The sequence below is a fragment of the Trichoderma harzianum genome (assembly GCF_003025095.1).
Source record: "Trichoderma harzianum CBS 226.95 unplaced genomic scaffold M431scaffold_3, whole genome shotgun sequence".
In the NCBI taxonomy this organism is placed as follows: Eukaryota; Fungi; Ascomycota; class Sordariomycetes; order Hypocreales; family Hypocreaceae; genus Trichoderma; species Trichoderma harzianum.
In genome coordinates, this window is record NW_020209251.1 from 2,318,558 (window position 1) to 2,341,613 (window position 23,056).

The 23,056-nt window shown below is 50.7% G+C and overlaps 4 protein-coding genes across 4 annotated transcripts; 2 read left to right on the plus strand and 2 right to left on the minus strand.

The window, feature by feature from the left end:
- Positions 1-1,875: 1,875 nt before the first annotated feature.
- On the plus strand, positions 1,876-2,719 carry M431DRAFT_548599 (hypothetical protein; the record flags this gene model as incomplete). Its single annotated transcript, XM_024921265.1, has 1 exon — positions 1,876-2,719. The coding sequence occupies one exon, from the start codon at positions 1,876-1,878 to the stop codon at positions 2,380-2,382; it is 507 nt and encodes a 168-aa protein (XP_024777762.1). The 3' UTR covers positions 2,383-2,719.
- Positions 2,720-8,869: 6,150 nt separating this feature from the next.
- Positions 8,870-12,867, plus strand: M431DRAFT_492327 (hypothetical protein; the record flags this gene model as incomplete). The annotated part of the gene is made up of 6 exons (XM_024917000.1): positions 8,870-9,787; positions 9,865-9,974; positions 10,075-11,586; positions 11,657-11,761; positions 11,813-12,430; positions 12,501-12,867. The coding sequence occupies 6 exons, from the start codon at positions 8,870-8,872 to the stop codon at positions 12,865-12,867; spliced, it is 3,630 nt and encodes a 1,209-aa protein (XP_024777763.1).
- A 7,018-nt stretch (positions 12,868-19,885) lies between these two features.
- On the minus strand, positions 19,886-20,150 carry M431DRAFT_505651 (hypothetical protein; the record flags this gene model as incomplete). The annotated part of the gene is made up of 1 exon (XM_024918668.1): positions 19,886-20,150. Exon 1 carries the CDS (start codon positions 20,103-20,105, stop codon positions 19,887-19,889), a length of 219 nt encoding a protein of 72 aa, XP_024777764.1. The 5' UTR covers positions 20,106-20,150.
- A 63-nt stretch (positions 20,151-20,213) lies between these two features.
- M431DRAFT_59642 (hypothetical protein) lies at positions 20,214-22,718 on the minus strand (the record flags this gene model as incomplete). The annotated part of the gene is made up of 2 exons (XM_024921544.1): positions 20,214-22,307; positions 22,356-22,718. Coding segments are annotated over 2 exons (2,457 nt in total), but the record flags the coding sequence as incomplete, so codon positions are not given.
- Positions 22,719-23,056: the final 338 nt, after the last annotated feature.

A 23,056-nucleotide genomic window follows, 5' to 3' on the forward strand; every position in this document is an offset into this window, starting at 1 on the left:
TCTCGAACAAGTTGTGATTGGGGAGGAGTGGGGGGAAGCACAGAGATTAAGTTGACAGAGTGTTATTGGTAGGACCAAATTGAAGTTACCGGCCAAGCGCGGTACAGAGCGGAAAAGTACCGACTTATACCAGTGCTACTGCTATTATGTAATGCTTGATGGCGAGCTACCAGTTGATGGCGTCTTACGCTTGACGTCTACTTGGAATGACCCCATCACGGACCCTTTGACAAGTTTTCCTTTGCTCTTTTTTTTCTGGGTCTCTCATCGTCCATCGAGTGCTAAAATCTAGTCTGAGCCGTTTTCTCCCACTACTCGTAGTCAGCAGGAACGGCACGAGCCTCGTGTTAGCGCTGGATCCAACAGCAACTTTGGTGCCTCTAATGAAGCTGCAGACGTCACAGAGACAATATGGGGATCGGCCCCGGAGCGCCTCGCTGCCGTGGCGCGTCGATTCGATGGCGCCTTAATTGCGAGACAGAAGAAAAAAGGTCGGGTGGTTAATACTTGGCCCCAATGCTAATCTCTCGCTCATTTTAGCCGTATGCACGCCGGCAAGACAGGCTCGTACTGTACAGTACAGTACGGTCCAATGCTGGGCAACTGGGCTAACTCCAAGTGTAATACGGCTCTACGGTACGGGACGATATATGCATGATTACAAACATCGAATGGGCTTGCCAGATTACACCGGCTAATGAGCAAAAAGCTGGCCAACCAGCCACAGATGTTCAGCCCGTGGGGAAGATGGACTCAGACCGGCTGCAGGTCGAGTTGCCATGCAGGAACCTGGACAGCCATTTTTGAATGGACAGCCCTGGTGATAAGATGGCGACCAAAATGCGGTAAAGCAGAACGACCTTGTACCTGGTACGAGCGCCGCTTCGCTTCGTACGAGTGCATTTACATGCATCTTTGTTGCCCGCCACAAAAACATTGAGTCGGTCAGCTCAGCTGCATCTCAGGGCCTCATCTCTGACCTTGCATCGCACAATCTAAACAGCAAGGGAAGGTCCTCCGTGCATACATGCTGCGTACAATACAGTACATCCAAGGACCCAAAAACAAAAAGAGATATACCCGAAGGGATTCATTGTGGGCAACTGAATCATGCAGCAAAATTTTATTTTTTTTCCCGAACCGCCCTGCTGGGTGAGACAAGACGGCCCATGCCAGGCGCAGCAATGAGGAAAAAGGAACAATAAAGAGACAACTGTAACACAAGAATCCTGCGCGCAACCGCACCGAAAAAAACAAAAGCAAGACATTTCTTACAAGTCATCATGCATGAGACCTGTCAAATTCTTGTTGTCCTTTTTCCATCTTTGCTTTTTCTGGGGAGAGATTCAAACAGGCAAGCACAGCGAGCGACAATACTACCTCTCGGCTTTCGAAGAAGCGCATTCAAGGCGCCCTCGGAGTGATCTCCGAAGGGGACGTCCAGAGTCCTGCCTCTCACATGAGCGCCCGGCTCTGCGCGAGATTGGATCGTCGATTATTTTTTATTTTTTATTTTTCTTTTCTTCCTCGGGGCGGACCAGGGGGTGGTCCAAGGGACATGGGGCCAAGTCTCGCTGGTATCCATGCTCGGGAAATGATGCGGTGAGTAAAGTGAGCCGTTGGGTTGTAAGGCCATGTACTCGCACAAAGGGAAATGCGGTGCGCACGGGGTACTGAGTACATGGCACTAGCAGTTCTGCAAAAAAGAAAAGAAGGTGAATTTTGGCACTAAAATCAAGGAAAGTTGAGCGAAGTTGGGGCTAGGGAGTGCAGCTCTGGATTGTGGTCTGCATGTACGAGTACTTGTGTTGCTAGCGGTGTTCACTCACTCCTTCTGAAGGCAAAGGCCGAAAAAAAGAAAAAAAAAAAAGTAACATGACATTGAAAAGACGGCAGCAAGGGGGTACAACGGCCACGCTGCGACATTCCGGGACATTTTGCGGGAGAGTAAGACCTGGAGACGGCTTGGGCTGGGCATCATTTGATCCATCCAGACAGAACTCGGCCAAGTACCTGTCTCTCGTTGGCTACTCCCGCAGATACTTTCATGCCAACCTCCCACCACGCAGCTTAGCCTGTAAGAAGCGAAACTCAATGATGAACCCGGTCCCGTACCTGTACCTGTACCAAGATAGGTACCTTACCAATACTCGTACTCACCTCGTGCGTCTCTGCCCGCGTGCAAAAAAGGGAGCTGGAGGCGGTCAGGTGAAATTCCATCTGCGCCCAAAACTACCTAGGCAGCATTTCGAGCAGTACGAGTATGTATTACTCAAAAATCGCGAGAGAAAAGAATGGGAATATGCTGGAGCTCCGCTGGTTGGTTGCATGTACCAGGTACTGCTGGGCACGGAGCAGCGCTTCGGACGAGGTACTTCGTAAAAAAGGCGTCCGTGCTCCTCAATATCTTGGACGAAACGGCCCCAGGCAGTGATCAGCTGTGGATCTAACAGTTGGAGTAATGGCAGAAGAAAATGGAAGGGAAATGGAAAAAAAAGTATTGAAAGTGAAATGGCCTGGCCCATCAAAGACCCTTGGACAGGCCCAGCCCAGCTACTGTATGTACAAGCTACAGTACGGAGCAATATTTGCCCATCCATTATTTCCCGCCCAGCTGAGCGGGAAGTACCCGACTACGAGTATACTCGTACTTGCAAATGGTGCTAGGCATGAAATTAAGTGAGTGCTCCGTAATGACCTAGCGGGACCCAGATGGGGGAATGAGGAGAGAAAAAATTTTCTGCTTTTATGGAGTTTGCAACTTCATAGCCTGCGTCAAGATAGGTACTAGATAGGTAGAGATGGTCTGGCGGTCAATGCTGTGCTCGTTAGATGTCTCATGGGGGCCCGCATGTATCTCCATGTAGTTCCTCGCACGCAGCAAGAAAGAGGCAAAACCCGCGCGGTGTTAGTAGCGTTTGCCGTCGGAAGACGATCGCCCAGCACGTCAAAGAGGCCATTTGATCAGTTACTCGATTGGTGCTCGCACGGGTTGGTTACAGGTTCTCGTAATCATGTACGTACTCGTACAGTACGTGTACTGGCGGGAGATGAAGTGCGTCCATCACGCGTGTTATGGCCACTAGCACCAAAGCATCCCGGACGACTACGACAAGGCGGCATCTGGTCTCCAGTACTGTATGTAGTGTACAGTGCACCGAGGTAGTATCTCCCATGGTGAAAGGAGGGAAGGGAAGCAAGTCGACACGCACGCAGGGTCCCCGAGTCCCCGCCACGGAAAGGAACAAGACAAGCACCAATCTGGAAACGAAATCGCCATAAGCTGCATCGGGCCCTAGAACAATGCCGACATTCTAAAGTCCACAAATTCGGCGTCTGGTTGGGACGGCGAATGTGATAGGTGATACTGCATTACACCAGCTCAAGGAGCCGCCGACGGGCAGGTCTGATATGACACAAATCACTCCACAGATGAGCTCTGCCAAGGAAAGCATGGACTGTCGATAGTCAGAAGCCCGGGTGTTGGTTTGACTCGAGGCACCTTGGATAGGCCTTCGCTAGCGGCTGTTTGAATATGGCTGCCCAAGTAAGCATGCTAGCTGGCTCGTCGATGACTTGACTGGACTGATGCCTTGTCGAGCTGCTGCTTGCATGAATGTCTTTGTCGTCTGGTCCTTGCCTCTTCCTCTAAGCCAGCACCAGCACTGTCGGCCCGGATTCACTTGATGGAGGGTACCGGCGCAATGGTACCCTTAGGAACTCGCCGACCAGTAGATCGGCTCTGGTGACCTCATCCTGGGAAACCGCTTGATCAATAGGGGCGTCTATTCGGGTCTGGCTGCAACGGCTTTGCCTCTGGAGGTTGCAATGGCGAAAATGGCACGGATATGCCCTGGCCCAGCCCATCGTTGGGATGCGGGATGTAGCTCTATCATGGACCGTAGTGTCATCGACGCCCCCCGGAGCATTTCTCGCAAGGATGCAGGGAGCCCCGACGGACGATTTTGATGAATTTTGCCCAGCACACGACTAGCAAAAGGCCTGCTGTCACCACGAGCCACAGCCTCATCTGCGCAGGGACATACTTGGTATAACACATGCCGCTACATCATTATCGCGCACGATCTTTGTCGTGTGCGAGGTGGTTGCTTGTCGTTGTGGTGCCGGCATTTTATTGGAGCCAGTACACCCATTCCAGCCACCTGGTGTAGGGTCACCAAGTATGCCGATTGGTCTCGTGTTTTACTTCGTCTGCCGCGCCGACTTACCCTGGACGAATCAAAGTTGACGAGTAAGTAAGATGGAAAAAAAAGTTCATACGTTACCGCGAGAAGGAATCTTTCCCCCGCTTCTCAACTACCTATCTAGCGATAGACAGGACGGACAAGGTACAAGGGATATTGAATGTTTGTCGTTGGGAATTTGGAATAATCAATAGGTTGCCTCGCCGTGGTTGCGTCGCATGAGAACTCGTACAGACTGCACTGCACAAGCAAGCCATGACACATGAAAGCTGATGGATGGTGGCGATGGCGGCTTTGCAGCACCAGATTCGCCAGGCCATCTCAGCTACCCAGGCCAGTCCCCCAGGTAAAACCAGGTTACTGGGAACCGAGCCGCATCGGCTAGCACGGACAGCCCGGCAGACACATCCAACATGGTTTATCATAGGCGGTAAAGGCAGCTGGACAAGGGCCTGAAATCGCTCATCGTCATAATTTGTGTACAGTAGCAGCGCTGGCCGACAGTCGTGAGAGGCCAATTTGGGGCTCCAGGTTTGTTTCAGCGTGGGCTCGCCGAGTGGGAGGCGACAAAGAGGCTCAGCCATCCTTCTTACCTATGTGCCGTCTTTTCTTGTTTCTGTTTCTTCTTGTCGTATTGCCTGGGATGTTGACTTGGCTTCATCTTGGCTCTTCTCTAATAATAGAGCTGGATGACGGGGGATTTTCCGCTCCCCTGCCTTTCATATGCTGTGCGGGCCGTTTCACGAAGCTGCATGAACATGACAGCGCGATTCCACTACGGAGTACACGACACTGAGAAGAGAAAAAAAAAAGAAAAAAAGCCCCTGGCCTAGTACAAAGAAGTAGACGCGGCACGGCGGTTGGCTGCGGTGGTGAAGCTAGCAACAACCGCCACGAGTGACAGAAGCTGAAGGACCTGCATTGCTTGAATCAAGCAAAAGAGACTTGGAGGCAAAAAAAAAAAGGAAAAAGAAAAAAAAATTGAACCCCTCACTGACCCCAACTCAAGCCAACGTGTGGTCCGTGTGCGACGGTTGGGTCGAACATTTCGGAGTTTCTGCCCGCCCTGCGTCAACGACTTGCGTCGTCCGCAGATCTTGTGCACACTTCTTAGACAACGGTTGAAGACGACAGAGACAAAATACAGCACCAAAGAAGGGAAATTAATGCCCAATGAACCTAAAATGCCCGGCGTATCCGTCTCACGTGGAATTCCCCTTGCCTATCTGCCGCGCTAGAGACATAGAGGCCGTTTCCCACACACTAAACCAGACTGGCGGGAGTGGCTAAAGCCAATGGGTGAAGGCGCTGCAACGGCTGAAGCTGCAAGTGGCGGCAGTAAAAAACAAAAACAAGAAAAGTTGAGTTCGGGAGGCTACAGTTACGAAAGCCGTAACGGACATGTGTTTGGAAGAAGCGACGGAGCGCAGCTTTGTGGAAAAAAGGCTTTACGGTGTCTAAAGCCGAGCGCAGCGGCCTAGTGCGCCGAGCGTAGATTATAGTGGCTGCATGACCGCGCTACAGGAGCATTTTTCGTTTTGGGTACTCTAGAGGAACCCGGAGTCTGGTCCCGCGCCCCGCCCAGCTGGCAGACGTCGGACCGCGCGCGGAAGTACCATCCGCGTACTTGGTGCTCCCTCCTCGACACGACACGAAACCTGCAAACTCCATGTAACTAAACTACACACATGCTCGTACACATACAGACCACACTGGCAGATTGGATGCTAACAAACGGCGCCGGCTGCCCCACGCCACCACCAGTTTGCTGGACTTGGACTTGTTGCGGCACGGTCCACTCGTCGGGTCCTCAGCTGGGAGAGCTGACTGGCTTTTTCTGGAGCCATCGCGAGGATGAAACCAGGCGGTGGTGACGATGGTGAGGGTTCTAAAGCAACCGTCGAGGCTTCTCCGCCCTCTCCGCCGCTCTAGGGACTGCATCCGGCGCCCGGATATTACTCGTACGTGCCTTAGGGTTGGCTTGACGGAGTGGTGCACTCTAGAAGCTCTGGATACTAGACTAGCCGGTGCACTATTGCTTGCTTGCTTGCTTGCTTGCTGCTTGTTGCTGCTTTCCGTCGGTGTGCTACCAAGACGGTCTCCACGGTGTAAATGGAAGCACCAGAACCAAGGCATTGACACCAGGCAGACGGGATTATTTGTTCTTTACCGGACATTTCAGCATTTGGGGGTTATCGTGCTAACCTCTTTGCATATTGGCTTCGGCTCATTTCGGTGGACATTAGTCAGATATTACCGCTGCGTACGGGGCGGCTAGCGAGATGGGCCAAGAAAGGAACGACAACGAGAGACAAAAGACACAAAAAAAAAAAAAGGATGACGGGAATGATGAGCATAGCAAAGACAGGCAAGCGAGTGGCAGCCGTAAGTGGCATTTGGAGTAGTGGCTGTCTGATACGGTACAATCCAAGCCCCGGGTAGTTTTGCGTTGAAAGGACGCTCGTGGTCGGGGGAGTAGTCCGGACATGCGCAAAGCTCCGGTCCCCAATGTCCAATGTCGTTTACGCTTCTGCCAGTACAAGCAGAGTACATGTATCTTGTACGACAGCGGGAGCCGCTGGGGAGTGGTTGACATGAGCAGGCTGCGTACATGCAAAGTATTCGTCAAATGGAGACGCCTCGCAAATACATGTACCGGCCACTAGTGCGTGCGGAGCAAATTTGGAGCTGCTGTATCACCATCTTTGTTCTGTTCAGGCAGTTGGAGCTCTTTTTTGGAGCGACAATGTACCCAAGTACATGCCGTCATGTCCAATGGTAGGTCCACGCGACTGGCCGAGTCCACCCTCATCCTCCACCATGTGCCGCCTCTTTTTTTTTTTCTTTCAATATTATTTCCTTTTTCCATCCCGTCTGTGCTGTCACTGCTTGGTGTTGTTATTTATTGCTGCTGCTGTTTGCTCCCGCCACTAATGTAGAGTGATAGTAGGTATCAGCCTATCTTGGCATCCATCTAATACACATTGACACCTTCACCCGTGCATACGCATCCATTCTGTCTGTACCTGATGTGTACCCTTTCCCTTCTGCCTTGCCCTGGCCATCTGCCCGCAGCCAGCCATCTCCAAAAAATTGACCACAGACCCTCGTCTCGCAGGTTGTTGTGATCGCTGCCACTCCCCATCCCCAGCCCCTGGTCGCCTCCGAGTTCCTGGGCAAGTGTTCCATTGGGCGCCAACCATGATGCCCCCCGGTAGACTGGGTTGACTGGGTTCACTGGGCGCGCCGTATGTATTACCGCTTCCTGTCTACGGCCATGAGGAAAAAAACACCTAGACAGAACAGACAAGACACAGCGTCCAAGAGCCCGGCAGACAACCGCCAGGGATCCCTTGCTTGGCCTGTATCGCCGACATCATCCCACAGCCTCTGGTGTTCTCGCCGCAGTCCCAAGTTTGAACCCTGTAATGAAAGCGCAGGCAAACCCTGGCGGGCCCCACCGACGCAGCATGTACCTAGTACGACAGCTAATTGCTAGCGTGTACCTGGGAGCTTCTGGAGCTCTGGTGGCGTCAGCGGGCCACATGCGCGCGCGCCCCCAGAATGCCAAAAATACGGACAACGGCATGTCGAGGTACCTCGCCAGGTACCTGAACGCCAGCCTACCACCCTCGCTGATTCTGATTAGCCTGGCTGCTGAGTCGGGGTACCTGCCAGGATGCTGTGCTGGGAGGCCATTTCTCGGGCTCTGGACTCCAGCGAGTGGTATCAGCCAGCACTTTTTCGTCTCACCTGGACGGACTGGAGCTTTTTTTTTTTTTTTTTTTTCTTTGCTTGTGCTGTCTGTCTGTCCATACGGCATCCTCTTTTTGCTCGACGTGTTGTGTTACCACCACCCTCTCGACCCTCTCACGTCCCCTCGACCGGCTTCTGGTTTTGACACTCCCCCCCCCATCCCATCCGCCCATTTGCCCGTCATCGTCGTTCGTTCGCCTAGGCTCGACCTCATCGGGCAGGATTGGCTGGGCTGCAGGGTTCTGGGTACTTGGGAACTTTGTCTTGTCGCCTTGGCCCTCTTCCTTCTCTTCCATCCCGCCCCCACAAGCTGCCGGCAACCGGAGGCATAGCTTGGTGAAGCTCTGCTCTCTGCTGTGCTCTGCTTCTCTCTCTCTCTCTCTTCCTCTTCTCTCTCCTCCATTCATCCTGCTGCCCAACGAGAGGCTCGTCCTGGTAGATCGCCCCCCTTTGCCGCGTTCGCGTTACTGGGTTGGGGCTAGGCCAAGCCGTCAATAGCCCGCCTTCTCACCTCGACTATCAACCGAACGTCGTCCTGTACCTGGATACTGTACCTACCCGTCCGTATACCTTATACCTACACCTACACCTACACCTACACCTCCAGTATACCTTCAAGTCTCTGCTCGACGGCGGCAACTCAGATGTCATCATAGTCGCCCTAATCGTGTGAGGCTCACCCACCCCATGTCCTCCCTGGTTCCCGGTCTCCCGCTGCCAAAGGTCCAATAACCAAGCACCGCTTCATCAAGCCCTCCGGGCCTCACACTTCACTCCCCCCGGTGTCTGGTGTTTCGCCCTCCAGCCCATGGCCAACACCCCTCTGTGGTCCTTGCTTTAACTCTTCGCCTCGTTCCTGATTATGTGTCCGTGTGTCCTAGCTTGTACTGTCTCTACGTCAAGCCAGCATGGATCTAGGACCCGACAGCAAACGACCGCGCCTCACGTCGTGGGCGGGTGCCGGGCCGCCGCCCACTACGTTGCCGCATCCTCATCATCATTCTCTTCCTCCGTCACCTCATCACTCTCTTCCTCATCCTTCTCACGCTCCTCATGCTGCTTCCAATACCCAGCTACCGCCGCCGCCGCCGCCGCCGCCGCCTCCTCCCCCCCAAGGCCCGTCTCACCACCATCACCACTACCAGCCGTACCCGCCTCGTGCCCCCGAGCTGCCTCCTCCCGCGCCGCCAGCACCGGCGTCGGTTCATGGGCACGCTCAGCAGCATCAAGAGATTGACCGTCGACACTCCGATCAAGAGATTCTCGCTCCCATGCAGGACCCGTACCGCCAACCGCCGCCGCCGCCGCCGCAGCATCACCCGGGACCTCAGCACCCGGGACCGCAACATCCAGGGCCTCAGCATCCCATGTCGCCTGCGCATACTCCCTATCACCCATATCCCAACCGAGATACCATCATAAAGCGAGAGCCCGGCGAGGATCTACGGAGGCCCAACTCGACAGGCCATGCGCCAGAGTCGCTTCCGCCGCCACCACAGATGGCACCTCCACACCCTCAGCAACAACATCCTCAGCAGCAGCATCAACCACCACCGCATCCTCAACAGCATCCTCAGCAGCCACCGCAGCAGCACCCTCCGCCGCCCCCCTTCCAAGATAACCCTCCGCCACGACACATGAATTACGAGAATGGGCCGCCATCATTGCCCCCGACTCCATCAGCATATCGCGCTCCCAGCTTTCCTCCCCCTCCTACACCGATGGCGCATCAGTCTTCCTACGAACAGACTCCCAGCTACCAACCCGCGGAACCTTTCTACAACGTCTACTCAACCCAGAAAAAGAAGAATACCAGAGCTTCACAGGTCTGATTTGGCCCCACTCCCTGTCATGTTACTCTATGTGTGTGGTTGTGTGGGACCCGGCAACTGACATTTCCCAGGCATGCGACCAGTGTCGACAACTCAAAGCCAAGTGCGATGAGACGAAACCGTGTAAAACGTGCAGAGACAAGGGCACGGAGTGCAGATATCGCGACCCCGTGCCAAAAGCGTAAGCAGCACCGGGATTTTTTACCATCTTCATTTTACCCGCTAGTCTTAGCCTTTGAAAGTGAAATGTGATTGATGGCTGACATAACTTTACCGTATAGAACCGATAAAGCGCAGGCCGATATTCTGGATGGTATCTCGAGCATGCAGTCTACGCTTGCCACGCTCGCAGAGCGCTTCGGACACATGGATGATAGGTTGACCAAGATGGAAGCAGTCTTCTCAAAAACGCCAAATTTCCTTCAGCTTAAACGAGATCCCAGTCATGATTCAGAGCTCAAGCCCATGTCAATGCCCGCTCCGGGCTCACCACGTCCGCCGGATGAGTACATGGTGGACCGATCTCCCGTGGATGAAATTTCCCGAGACCACCCGGTCCTGTCTACTGAATCAGTGCCCGCAGAATCAGTGCCTACTGAGCCTGCGGCCACTACATTCATGGCCGAAGACGAGATAGAGGCGGAACCTGGCCCTCCCGTTCCCCCAGGAGAACCTGCAATCCCCATCAACCATACTACTTTGGCCGGCCTTCTTCTAGACTGGGACCCGATCAGAGAGCTAACGCGGAAGCACCTGGAGCGCGAAGGCATCAAGTTTGTCAGCGAGTATCCCATCAGCCAAGAGCAGAATCGCGGAATCTTGAAGGTTTATGGGCGAGGTGAGGACGCGCATTTCCGCGTCTCCAGAGAGGCAACCGCTGATCACGGCAACGTTGATATGGGCGATGACAACATGTCGGACATTGTCTCCTCTTCTCCCGCTGCGGACTGGGGCCAGCTAGGCGGTCTAAGTCCCGGTGATCAGATTGAGTATCGAGGCGGCGTTCTTGGCTCCGATGGAAACCCGGATTTCAGCGAGCACAAGATTGCGCAGTATGTGGAGAGCTTCAAACACAACATCTTGAACATGCACCCAATCATTCAGCCGAAAGTCCTGGATGAGTGGGTCCACCAGTTCCTGAACGATCTTCCCACAGTCAATCCAAAGCCGAAGCCACAGCCGTTGAAGTCAGCTTTCGCCGTCTCTCAGCCACTGGAGGTCACAGGCTCCAAAAGAAAGCGAACTCCCGAGGCGGATGGGCCTTCAACGCCAGGGCCTGTTCGTGTTGGCAAGCCGAGCCGTTCAATCCACAGCGCGCTGGTTCTCATCATCATTGCTCTCGGCAAGGTCTGCTTGCATCAGGAGGATGTGCCCGACGTGATATTCCCGGTCGACCCGATCCCCCATGGGAGCCCAGTAAGCCGCAACGGCGTACCCCCATCGCCAACACAGGGATCACCTCCGGGATTCTCATCACACTCACAATCCTCTGGCTTCCCCTCTCCCCGAGACCAGGAACGCGGCTACCAGAGCAGGAGATCATCTATCCACGGCACTAGTGGGACTGTTCGCTCAGGGTACAGCTTGAAAAAGAACTATGAGGTGATTCCCGGCCTCGAGTACTTTGCGCTGGCAACGGACATTCTGGGAAACCACACGGGCGCGTACCATAATATGAAGAATGTCTACGCCAACATTTTTGCTGGATTGTATCACGGCCAGCTTGCGCGCCCGCTGGAGAGCTTCGCCTTTATCCACAAAGCGAGCCATAAGTTGCAAGTCATTATGAGACCGTAAGTTTCCACCTTTGCTAAAATCACAGCAACTTGATTTTTATTACTAGCTGCTAACATATTTCTATAGGAGTCTGGACAAGCTACGGAGGATAAAGACCAAAATGGAATTCATCCAGGAAACAAAGTACAACCAGCTTGCACTCGCCTTTTGGACATGTCTGCAGCTAGAAAGGTAAGGAACGGAGATGCATTGTGCAGTTGTTTCGATACTAATCCGTCACAGTGACTTGATTGCCGAGCTTCCGCTGCCGCCTTCTGGCCTTTTGCAGTACGAGAATGACATGCCTCAGCCCAACATGAGTCTTCTGCAAGGGTTCGACCAAAGAGTTGTAGACAGCTATCCAGCGCAGCTCTATCTCCGGACGCACTTGAACAGCATCCACCGCATGTTCTACTCCCCGGATGACTCTAGCAAACCCGAGGGGCTCAAGAACGTGGATCTGGTGGCAGGTGGTGTCTCCGGCATGCGATGGGTCCCGGCCAGCTTCCGCTTCAACGAGACTGACCCCCCTGCGAATGACATTCTGTCGGCGCGTCTGAGAGGCAAGTATTGGGGAGCGCAGATGATTACGTACCGGCCATTCGTTCGGCAAATCCTCCAGTGGTCCTTTGAGGTGAAACGTCACCCCTCGAGTCCCCACATCCCCATCATGTCAGAATACCGCGATGGTATCATTGCGCCGTATATCCGCCCGGATACTAAGACACCGGGCCAACTGGATCCCTCCATCATCGAGCTGGCCCGAAAGGGCATTGTGGCTTTGATTGAAAGTACCAGGGCGTTTCAAGGGCTTGGGGATAAGCGACCCATTATCACTAACGTGTTTGGCACGGCACATGCGTAAGTTTACACCGATTTATGACAGAAGTGAAGTTTTAGGTGCAGCTGTTTACTAACATGAATGATATAGTCAATGGGGCAATCTTCTCGTTCTTTCAGCGGCCTTCAAAGACCCTGTCTTGCACAAGTTTGTAGACGAAGGACTTTTACGCCACTTGTTTACCAAGACGATTGCGTTTCTCCGACAGTCGGCAACACATACGAGCTCTCTGAGGATTGACATGCACATCTTGGAGGGACTTCAGCGAGACCTGTTTCCAATGGACGGAAGGACAGACGGAAGGACAGCCTCGAGTTTCTCCTCCAGTAATCCAAGCCATCATACTCCCAAGATTCCGGTTGCAGCTCCGCCCTATGCCAACAGCGATCCTAATATTGCACCACCACCGATGGTGTCACAACCACCGCCGCATATCGGAACGCCTTCGGGGCAGTAAGAGACATGATCGGCTTTCTCTTATTCTCCAATTTTATATGGGCTGATGGAGTCCCTTTTATTATATTATTTCCTTGCTTATTCTATTGCAAAGTTCGGAGGCTTAGCTATGTTGCTTTTGTAACTGCGCTTCTTTGACCAACTGGCGAAATCTGGGGATTGTCTTATTTTGTCTCTTTTTACAACTATTTACATGAACTTGAACGGGGAAGCATTTGGTGGACAATACAAAGACGTTTGAATGGGCGGTTAGCTCAGCGATGCGCCGATATTTACGGTTGACGGCGCAGCGCAGAGCGCAACGATTGCATCATACTTGCGATATTTTTGACTCGTATTTCTCATTTTGGATATCATTTACACACGCAAGGCATAGACCTCATTGATGGTCTTCGGACCATCTTTCTCTTCGTCTCTTCGTTTTATCTTTTTTACTAAACCAAAAAAAAGTCTGAAACAATCTAGAAGCTATCACTTCAAAATGTATCGCTGCTACTACTTCATACAATGTATCGAATACTGTGTTCCAGGACTGGCGCTGTCGGAAAGCTAATGCTCATTTTTACCGTTTTCACGCTTTTTTTGTTTCATTTCTCTTCCTCTTTTTGACGCAACTTATTACAAGCCCGGGATGGATTTGGAGGAGATACCACTACGTATGCAGGCTACCACGCGCATCCATGACTGTTAAGGAATGGCCGATGGTGACAAGGGGAAAGGGGGGAGAAGCAGGTGAATGGACAAGGGGACGAAGCGATCATTTGCATGCGCGTAACATTGGATACTTGTTTTGGGAAACTAGGGATAAAGGAAATCATGGATTTTACTCTTGTTTTTGTTTTTGCTCTCTGTCGAGAGGGAAAAAGTGAAGGTGGCATCAAAGGGGGGGCCATGAGGAAGGATTTCTTTCATGGCTGGCTGCACCTTTGTATCAAAGGGAACCTGTTGTTACGCATACGATACGCTATTTACACCTAAACATATATAAAGTATATACATAATATCATTCCCATAGCAGGATTTAAGCTTCTTGCACAGGTATATCGTTGCTGTGTGAATTGCCGTCGTAGTAAGCGGTCTTTCTTTTTTGCTTACAGATAGGATCAGTATTTTGTATTAGTTAATATCAGACCTTGAACTTTCGGCACGAGGGATCCGAGGCCTTCCCAGGGCGATCAATATCATGTGCTGGGGGGGATTCGATGGTAATAATCACTGATATTCCTCGTCTGGGGCCGGGGTAACCGTGGAGGCGGGTCTGCCGGGGTGCAAACGATCAGCCTTCCCAGGTCTGCTCACTTCTTCTGGGGTGTATCCCATCTTTCGTCTTATACATACATACCCCCTTTGTTTATTGCTTTTCACATCTTTTTGTACATTATTTGTTTCTTTGCTTTTCTATTCGGGCCATCTGCCTGTAAACAGGTAACTAGCATTGACCGTTAGATGCAGGGCAAGCTGGCAGTAAGCAGACATATTGGTTCCGCAATACAGCGGGTATTGCGGTGGGAGTAGCAACGGCCAGGGGGTTACTTTGGCCGCCTGCAACAAACAAGTTACGGAGAGTAAACTTTTGGTTAGCATGTAGGGAAAGATGGTCATGGTCCGTGTCTCGAGACGACAAAGGTCGGGCAGGGGAGGGGGCGTTTGTTTGGGTCGCTTGGCAGCGGCTTGATTGTCCTGATAAGAAGAGAAGAGCGGCGAAAAAGCCTCGTTTTTTGCATATATGCGTGTGTTTGCTAGGCCGGGAGCATGTGACTGGGAGGATTGACATCGATGATAAGAGTATTGAGTCCGCATTGCAAGGTAGTGGATCAGAGAGGGACGACGGAGCTTAGAGCTGACCCGACCGACTGGACATGGGCAGGGGGGAGGGGAGGCCCTTGGGGTAGAACAATTTGGAGGAGAACAAGGGGAGGGAGGGAAAGTGAGGAGAGGGTTTGAGTCAAGGTTTTGGCCGCCATTTTGGAGGATGGACGGACGCGTAGAGTTACATGGATGTGGGATATCCCGCTGTTATTGCCTTTTCTTTCTATTCCCGCGGTGCTTGGCAGGATCTGGGTGCCAACAGTATGTAAGCAAGGGGGCAAGAGATGAAAAAGGATGAAAGGATGAAAGGGTGAATGGCATTGTAACCCATGTGCCGAGTACGAGCCCCATGTGCCGAACGGGAATCGCAAGCAAGGTAACATTGGGAGTTGATGGCCAAGACGCAAGCATGCAGTATGGGCGTGTGTGTAGAAATGTCATTGGGTCTGGCTCTTGAAGGTAACGAGCAAGATGCGTGTCTTGTTGATTCGCAGGCAGGACAACGAAAACATCAAAAGTTGGGTTGCATGTGTTCGTGGAGAAGGAAGGGATTCCTGGTCTAGTCTTGACGTGCGTGGCTTGGGGCCGGGAAGAATATCACAGCCTGCATCATCTGCGATTACTATTATCTCGCCGTCCACGTTGTGATTCTCTTCCTGATTTTCAAGGGCCTAGGCCTTTTGATGATTGTTGGGGCTTGGTTTCAGCCACCGTCTTGTGTGGTGGGTTGCAGAATGTTCATGTGAGGACTGCAGGCTGCATGTACGTTGCACCCGCGAAGTGCAAGGTAACCCTGGAAACAGGGAAAGGCGAAGAAGGGAAGGGGGGCCAGCGCAAAAAAGAGTTTTTAATTTGTCTTGTAGTTGCATTACAAAGATGTTTAAGGAACTATTTTGATTTGAGGTGGAGGGCTGAAAGGATGACGGGAGCCGAGGACAGGTTTTGGTGTTTCGGGGCTTGCCGCTTTGACAGATAGGACGGAGATTACTACTGTACCCAAGGATACAGGATTCCTGGGATTGAAATCTGCACTAATGTAAAGACGGGCTTCTAGGGCTGGATTTGGAAATCTTCAGGTGCTCGGATACGTGATTGTATTGAAGGAGGCTTGAAAGAAGGGGTGGGGGAGGGGGGGGGGGGGGGTGCGTGTAAGTGAAGTGAAGCAAGTGCTGGGCATTGTAACGCTTCATTCTTCATTCATTTTATTGGTGTTTGTTGAAGGCCTTGTGCCGTTTCTGACCGGGATTTGATTCGTACACTCTACATGCTAGGAACTGTATGCTTGTTTCCGTTACACTCGTCGTTGGTCCGAAGTTGGCCTTGCAGACGGTCCCATGGATTAGGTAGCTCGCCGCGGGAAAATCGGCTCGCTAAAGGAAACAAGATGAAGAACGAACTCGGGATTGACTAAACAGCCAAGGTTATGATGGGCTTCGCTACAACTTTACTAGTACTGATATTTCCCTTGAGTGTCGTTCAGCTCGGTAATAGGGCAGTGTTGGGCTGTACAAACCCGACTAATGCCACTCAACAGGGCCATCGAAAACCACAAGGTTGTGTGTGTCCGTTAGCGTATCCAGGGTCTGCTTTATCTGATGCTGCCTTCGCTAATGCCGAACGAGATAAAGACAGGAAGAAGAGAAATGTGACAGCGAGTTCCGTAGAGGCGAGTTCCTGATCAACGGCGTACCTATTCAAGGAGGTATCACTGAGAGAGAAAGGGCTCTTTTGCCGCGCATCTTTTACTCGTAACGGTAGACATCACGAGGCCTACTAAGGGATTTTAGTACACTGACGGAATACGCCTTTGTCGTCATTTCAAGGATCAACTGAGTTATTTCTCTCAGTGTTCCGTTCTCTGGGATTCCGTCTGTCTCTTTTCTTACACGTAACAAACCCCAACCACGAATAGAAGGCAAATCGCAGTTTAGCGCAGCTATGGATACAATGATTCATTAGGGTGCTCTCCAAAGTCGTACGAGTATGACAGACGAGATTTGACTAGGCAAGGAACCGCCGTTCAGCTATACGGTAGTGTAGACGACAGCCGCAAGCGCGTTTCGCGGTTGAGCTCAGACCTCTGCTATGCCGGTCTGGCACCAATGGGATGGCGGCTCTGCCGTGTAGCTGAGGCTGTAGTTTATGTCTCGTCGGCGTTAAGCCCAGTTTCCATGTCTTTTGGTTGTCTCGCCAGCTTACATACACGCGGCACGTACGCGGTAAGGGGGAGTTTCTGGTTAGTCTAAGCGGGTTTGACGAGGCGATAAATTAAACCCCGCAAAGTCCTTCTTTGTCTTCGTAACCCTTGTATTAATTTACTGCGGAGTTTACTAGTAGTAAGTGGCACATGCATGTCTTTGGCATCTTCTTTCTCTCCTCGCTTCCTAGCTTGAGACGATCCCTCCAGAAACAAAAACGGCCCCGTCTGTGGGTGAACGTTACCAGTGACATGGTCATCGGCGTTAAGTACGAGTAGGGGGAAGAGAGTTTTTATGCCTCAAGACGTCAGCAAGGGATTGCCTTGCGTTTATTTCAGCCCTTGGCCAGTCCAGGTGGCGTGTGTCTCGATGAGGCCTAATGTACGAAAAGCTAAGACAAGAGGGCTGGACAATCCCTCCCCGGAGATGCGAGGCAGCCGGGCAAGGTATGCGAGGATCAGCTTCATTGGGGCTTAGTTTCCGGGCATTTGGATTCATGGATATTTCCCGGGCCCTGAGATGGCCTGTGCCGGCTATGTACTCTTGCTCTGCCGTGGACCGGGATGGCTGGTCTCGAACGGCTCTTTGATGCCATCGCCACTGGCGATTACTGGCTGATGAACGGTATGAGCACTAGGAGTCATGCATCACGCCGCATTGCATAGGGCAATGCTACGTAAAACTAGGCATCTATATTTACATTTTCCTTGTTTTCATTCAATGTTGGTCGGTTAGGAGTACGCGTACCCGGGGACTCACGCTCGTTGCCAAAGAGAGACGAAACAAGCTGTAACTTTGCCCACGGACAACCCACCGGCCGCCCACCAGCGGTAGTGTTGTTCTATGTAACATCATATGTAATCAGATGCAGTGACAAGTCATCTCTTGAAGCCGAGAGAGAATCCATGTGACAGCTACTTCGTGCGTACAAGCCGTAGCTTCTGAGAGGTGTTGTTGAAAAAATGGAGATTTTCTCGGGGCTTGTGGATATCGGACGGGACGGGCCTTATGGGGTAGGTGGAGAGAGCAATTTACCTGTATACTGGACATTGGATGTCGCGGAGTCGAGGAGCCGAATTGCGATTAAGTAATCGCCTTTTTACTTAGACAAATAACTCCCCGGCGGATGTGATTGGACGTTTTGAAGCCATCGTGGAATATCGAGTCCGCGCTTGTGCAGACTACGGAGTATATGGACCGACTCGGTTTCACTTTGCCGTCCAGTCTCGCAAATGCCGTGTCTAGCTAGGCCGTATGCAAGGGGATCCTAAGTCATTACTGGCAGCAGGGATTTATTATCCGTACATTTGTGAGGAGAATTGAAAAATACGTCGAAAAATGGATGTGATGCCGTTGCGTTGTTGCGTTGTTCTGAATGCTGACTCTCAGTGACATGCCAGGAGGCGTCAATGATACACATCGCGAAGCATACCTCGGCCGTACCGAATACATCTGTCTATTATTATCCAAATACATGTAAAAGAATCGACAGATTTAGCCGCGCGTCTCCCGCTCTCGCTCCCTCAACCCGGATAAAGTCCCTGCCACGCATGGATACATTAGCCTAAGCCGGCGCTCATACAAGCAGATGCACAAGTAAGGGATGCAAAACCCCCTGTGATATATCGTGATAAGCGTTGCTGGTTTCAGACGGGAATCTGCTTGTGTGACATGCATGTGTTGGCGGCGTAGATTACTTGTATAGGGCGAAGGAGCCGTTGTGGCTGGCTGACTTGGTTAGTTTAAGGAGATGACTCGGAGATGATTACTTCGACTCGGTCATTGTTCCTTTTCAGTTGTCTAGGAGATGCAGTGGCGACTCCGGGAGTCTCTCCTAGTTAGTATATTCGACGCCGAGAGTCTGCATCAAGAGTTTGAACCCTGTGAAGATGACTATGCTTGACTATGTTTCTCACGCGAGTCATGTTATTCATCAACTTTAAATATATTGAATTGCTAATTTTAGACTCCTGCAACCGGTTGATCTCGTTTCTATATATAGAATACAACTACACATCACCACTGGAACAAGATATTGCTATTGAATATTAGTATCTTGAGATTTGAAGGAGACACGTGTATTGCATGGACCTATCCAGGCAAGCGGAGGTCAGGAAAAGTGAAACTGCAAAATGAATAAGTACATACATTCAACAATATGAACACTCAATCAGCTCATCAAGTGGTGCTTTTGTAGGGGGCCTTCAGCCAGCACCCGAATTTCACTACCTAGGTATATAGCATCCCGTGTCGTAATACCTAGCCGGGCGTGTAAAGGTACGCCAGATCAGCGAATTGGTACATGTATCTGTGGCATTATCGTCTGCCATACCAGTAGGTTAAAATTCAGTAGATATTCACAAGTCGGTTCATAAGACGTACCTGGTCTAGCATAAAAAGCGTACTCAATCTCAAATCTGCGGGCAATGATCTCAATTGCTGGCGATGATCCGTTGGATGAGTTCCTTGAGACTTTGAGAGCTCAGGCAGAAGACGAATCACTGCGTGAAGATCCACTCTGGGTATATTTATACTAACTCCAAACTCAACTAGAGGACTACCCGATGGGTAACTGGAACTGGTGCTGGATTAAGGCTGAGATTTTCTTCCAGCGCATACCACATTTTTATCGATGCGCATTTTCTAATGCTGAAGAAGAAAGTAGATAAGTATAATGATAGTAGTAAATACTAAAACTACATATATAACTATAGTAGCAGTTACTAGAGATATAGATATAGTAGTAGGCAGTAGGGAAATGTAGATATAGTAGGAAATATTAGAGAAAATATAGCTATAGTAGCAAATACTTAAAGAACTAGGTATTCATTACTGCTCCTCTTTCACGCAGCATTCGAACAACTTCTGTATGATTATTTTTCGATGCTGCTTGAAGCGGCGTACCCCAGAGCCCTCCGCGCACATTAACATCAGCACCATAATTCAGAAGTATCTGGACAATCTCTTCGTGGCCACAATTTGCCGCTGCTTGAAGTGCTGTGCCGCCATACAATCACTCTCCCTGCATGTCAACATCCGCGCCGTTGTCCAGCAGTATCTGGACAATCTCTCTATGGCCGTTTTCTGATGCCACTCGAAGCGGCCTGCCGCCAACTTTTCCTCGCATATTAACATCAGCACCGCTGTCCAGCAGCATCTTGACAATCTCTCCATGTCCCCGACCTGATGCTCCGCAAAGCGTTGTGTTGGTCCTATGTGCGTGCGAACTCATACTGGCGCCATTGTCCAGCAACATCTGGACAATCTCTCCATGTCCGTGATATGCTGCTACTTGAAGCGGCGTGCCAAATGATCCTTGTGTATCAATATCAGCGCCAGCATCCAGCATCATCTGAACAATCTCTTTATACCCATTTGCTGATGCATGATAAAGCGGCGCGCTGAGACTCTTGGCTGAATATGTATGCCTCAGCAGGAGCTCTGAGACTACTTCGTCGAGACCGAATTTGCTAGCAAGCTCAAGACTCATCCAATTCTTCCACTCATCAGTCCGCGAAGATAAATAAATAATTGATATCCACACGTCGGCTGCGCAACAGAGCGCCAGCGCATCCTTCCGGGATGAGATGGCTTCGACAGCTCCCTGCGAGCGATAATGCAATGGCCAAGATCTGGCAGCGTATGAAAGCAAAGGATGACGCCGAATACGAGCTCTCATGCCAGAAATCCTTGTGAGATCTGGCAAGAGCAAATATCTAATGCATACCGAAGACATTATGCTGTGCGACTTCGACATGTCGTAAAAGCGTCCCTGCCATTCTCCCTGCCTTTGTGGATGAACAAGAAACTCTCTAGCTGTCTGGTGAATAAAATATAGCTTTCCATCATCGACCGTAATAAAGAGTCCACATAAGTTTTTTAAGTCATCCATAACATTATCTAAGGACCAGAGTTCATCTTGTAAGGTGGCGTGGGATTTAAATCGGCGTTCTGGTTCAGCTGTAGTCAGCGTCAAGGCGAAGTTGGCCTCGACCAAAGTCAGAGGACGCGTTGCTGCTAAGAGGATGTGTAGCAGAGCTTCGGTGTAATCATGCCTTTTACTTCTGGCTAGAATATTTTCGTAGGCTTCAGATAACGAGGAGGGTAGGCTAGAGAGAACAGCGTCCGCATCAATGCCCTTGCCATATTGGCTCGTAATTCTCTTGATAATGTCAAGTGTAAGGTATAGCCAGAGATATGTGCGATGTTCCATGCTTTCGAGTCGGTCAGCAATTAGGCGGCGGTCGTTTTCTGTAAAATTCTGTGCAATTTCGTTCACTCTAAAGTTGATGATCGAATCGACATCGTGATTGATCTTTGTAGACTTGTCGTCACCATCGAATCGTAGATACGAAGTAGCGCCAGATAACTTTTCGAAATGCATGTCAATAGCTCCTAGTGGACGGCTGGTTATAAGAAATTTGAGCTTCGAGGATGACCCCGGGGGATGCCGATAAAATTCCTTGAGCTCTTCGATAATTATCCATCTGCTGTCCACATGGCATTCGTCGAGGCCATCGAGAACACAGATGATTTCTCCGGAATTCAATAAACTGGCGCATCTCAATAGAATCTTCCATAGCTCAGAAAATTTGTGAGTCAATGCCTCGCCAAAATTCTTATACCTAGAGAGTGCTTGTGCAATCAAGCTACCGGTAGGGTCATGAATGAAGAGCTGGTGAAGTATTGCACAAAGCGCATTGTGAGGGTACATTCGGCTATCGTCACCATCCTTGAAAAAGAAATAACAGACGATTGATGATGTGGCGTTGGTTGACAATCGTCGCTCATCGATCAGCGATCGCGACAAGACAGATTTCCCACATCCTGGGCCGGCAGAGACCAAGAGAAGACTAGAGACGTTGCTATTTCGCCAGTTGCGAAATCTCTCATCAACGAAGAACCACTCAAAAGTTCCTTCCACCTTCCGTGAGATCAAGTCTTTGTGGCCTTCATAATCGGACGCGAGAGCTTGGAGGAGGGCTCTCTCTTTCTGATCTCCGTAGTTCTTCTGGTCTTCAGCTCCGCTTTCCAGGAGAGTATTGTGAATTTTACCCAGGGATATCCGCGACTCTTGCATTTCAATTAGCTGTTCCTTCCAATCTCTCTCAATTTGATCTGCGTTGGAAACATGTAAGGTATTACGGCATTCTTCATCTAGTTGCTGAATTTCTTGTATCTTCTTGTCCCATTCGTCAGGGCTAATGATGTCGTTCCATTCTCGAGAGAGCTGGTGTCTAGAAAGATGGCATAATACTCGAGCCTGATATTCAATTATGACGGAATACAATTTGGCCAGCTGCTGTTCGTAGGACGATCTGTTTAGGGATAGAAGGTATGTCTCTTCACAGATTCGCCAGTACATTTGTATATCGCCAATCAAATTAAAACCCTTTAACATTGCCACTTTTTGCTTCATGTTGCGTGTGATGAGCTTCTATGGTAAGCAAGAGCATTGGAGATGGGAATCCAATGAACATACTGGAAGAAGCAATGAGACGCCTGACCATGCTAACGCTGCGTATAGCTGGCTGCTCATAGCAACCTTGACGATTGACTCGGACCAGAGGAGGAATTTTGTCAGCCTCTCAACTTGTATTCTGACCTCATAATCTGCACCAAAGAGCGAGACGCGCCAACTCTTCTTTTCTTCATCTTCTATCGTCCTTTTTACAATTGACTGGATGATTTCGGGGATCGACATGTCTCCACTGGTTGTGTTATCACCTTGCAGAGAAAATAGATACTCCTCATAGGCAAGCATTAAATTGCTCTCCCTCTCCTGGGCCAGTTTGAACGCAAGAGCCCATGTGTCATCGTCGGTGCGTACTGAAGAAGCGGCCATCTCGGGTATAAACTGCGTTTGAGCAGATTGCGATGCAGAAATATGTGGCGTGGAGGAGAAGAGACCATGTATATCTATGAGTGTAGAAGGCGAAGTGATGTCTTGTATGCTAGAAATAAATCTCGACAACGAAGTGACGAAGGATATGCTACGGATGATCCAGCTTTCATGCACGTGCATATATGTGCGTAGGCAGCAGTTAATGCCCAACCGCCGACTAACGGGCGCCTATGTTATGAGGCAAGGCATACTTCACATTCATGCTTGCATGGCTGGACTGATTATAGCCGACGTTTTTACCATGTCACTTTTCTTGGTTCGTGAACGATTTCTTGCAT